Raw genomic sequence first — 1,100 nt, 5'->3', positions numbered from 1 at the left:
GCAGGAATGAGGTTGTCAACGTGTAAAATTAAGGAGCGCTCAAAGTCCAACACAGTCAAATTCTGGTTTATGAACAGATATTTCAAACAGAAGATGACTAGTTTATTCTTGCAGCCCACAAGAAGATCTCCAGTTACAGGACAACAGGAAATGCAGAGCGGAGGATCAGAAAGCGGCATTTCCACAATGGACATCTGTTCTTTTAAGGTTTCGCTGTAGGACTCTTCCATCTTGTGACCAACCATCCGCACACAGACACGAGAGCTCCCTGCAGACATGCATCTCCAATTCACGTACGCTCTGAGGAAAGTCGCTTTGCTCCTTTCTTCAATTGTCACCAGATAGTCTCCTTAAAAGAGAGCAGAGTCATCAAAGAACAGAGGACACAGATTTGGAGCTCTTTACCTGCTGTTGTACATTACAAAGAACATCTTAAGTTCTCAACTCCTACATAAAGTTCCAATAAGAGATTTAATCAATTTTTCTCTAGTGAGATCCAACGTGCAAGTTTCTTTACTGGGTGGAAAACACTTCAAATACCATTAAACAACCAAAAAAGGACTTAAAGATCTAGGTCTGGACTAACCGCTAAGCAAATCCACTTTGTGAGCGGCAGACAAGGTGTTCCCCCCCGAATGGGTTTTGTTCCCCAAAGGCCAGCTAACGCCAGACCTGTCAGGAGCTGGGACCGGAAGGGCGGGGGGAAAGAGGATGGGAGTCAGATAACAGCGCCCCCCGCGCAGAGTAGGAGTAGGCCACGGCCGGCGCGCAGGAAGACGGCAAACAGAGACAAGTACAAGTGCAGCGCTCTCCTCCAGCTCTCACACCGCGTCTAGCCCGCTCCGCGCCTCAGCGAAGGCCGGGCTCGCGCTACCGTTCTGAAAGCGCCAACCGCGGCCCAGCCCAGAGCCCGCGCGCCTCCCTCGCACTGGGGCTGACGCGTCCTGCCCTCCCCAGGCGAGCGCTCCCAGGCCGAGCGGCGAACGGCACCGACCTGCGTGGCTGTGCGCCATGCGCAGCACGGGGCCCAGCGTGGCGAAGGAGCCCAGCGACTCGCAGCAGCCCTGGTCGCGCACGGCGAACACCTCCACCCTGCAGCT

At 53.9% G+C, this 1,100-nt stretch overlaps 1 protein-coding gene across 1 annotated transcript in view; it reads right to left on the bottom strand.

Annotated features, from left to right (window-relative positions):
• The window catches only part of HPS3 (Hermansky-Pudlak syndrome 3), a 16,569-nt gene that overhangs the window by 14,590 nt on the left and 879 nt on the right, over window positions 1-1,100 (bottom strand). The window contains 2 exon segments of the mRNA XM_010181849.1: window positions 1-349; window positions 995-1,098. The exon segment at window positions 1-349 is cut by the window's left edge and continues 1 nt beyond it. Of these exon segments, the coding sequence (XP_010180151.1) occupies window positions 1-349; window positions 995-1,098 (453 nt within the window).

Source organism: Mesitornis unicolor, unplaced genomic scaffold, assembly GCF_000695765.1.
Source record: "Mesitornis unicolor isolate BGI_N332 unplaced genomic scaffold, ASM69576v1 scaffold15913, whole genome shotgun sequence".
NCBI lineage: Eukaryota > Metazoa > Chordata > Aves > Mesitornithiformes > Mesitornithidae > Mesitornis > Mesitornis unicolor.
The sequence above is the reverse complement of the archived record's forward strand: the minus strand, read 5'-3'. Positions and strand labels throughout refer to the sequence as shown.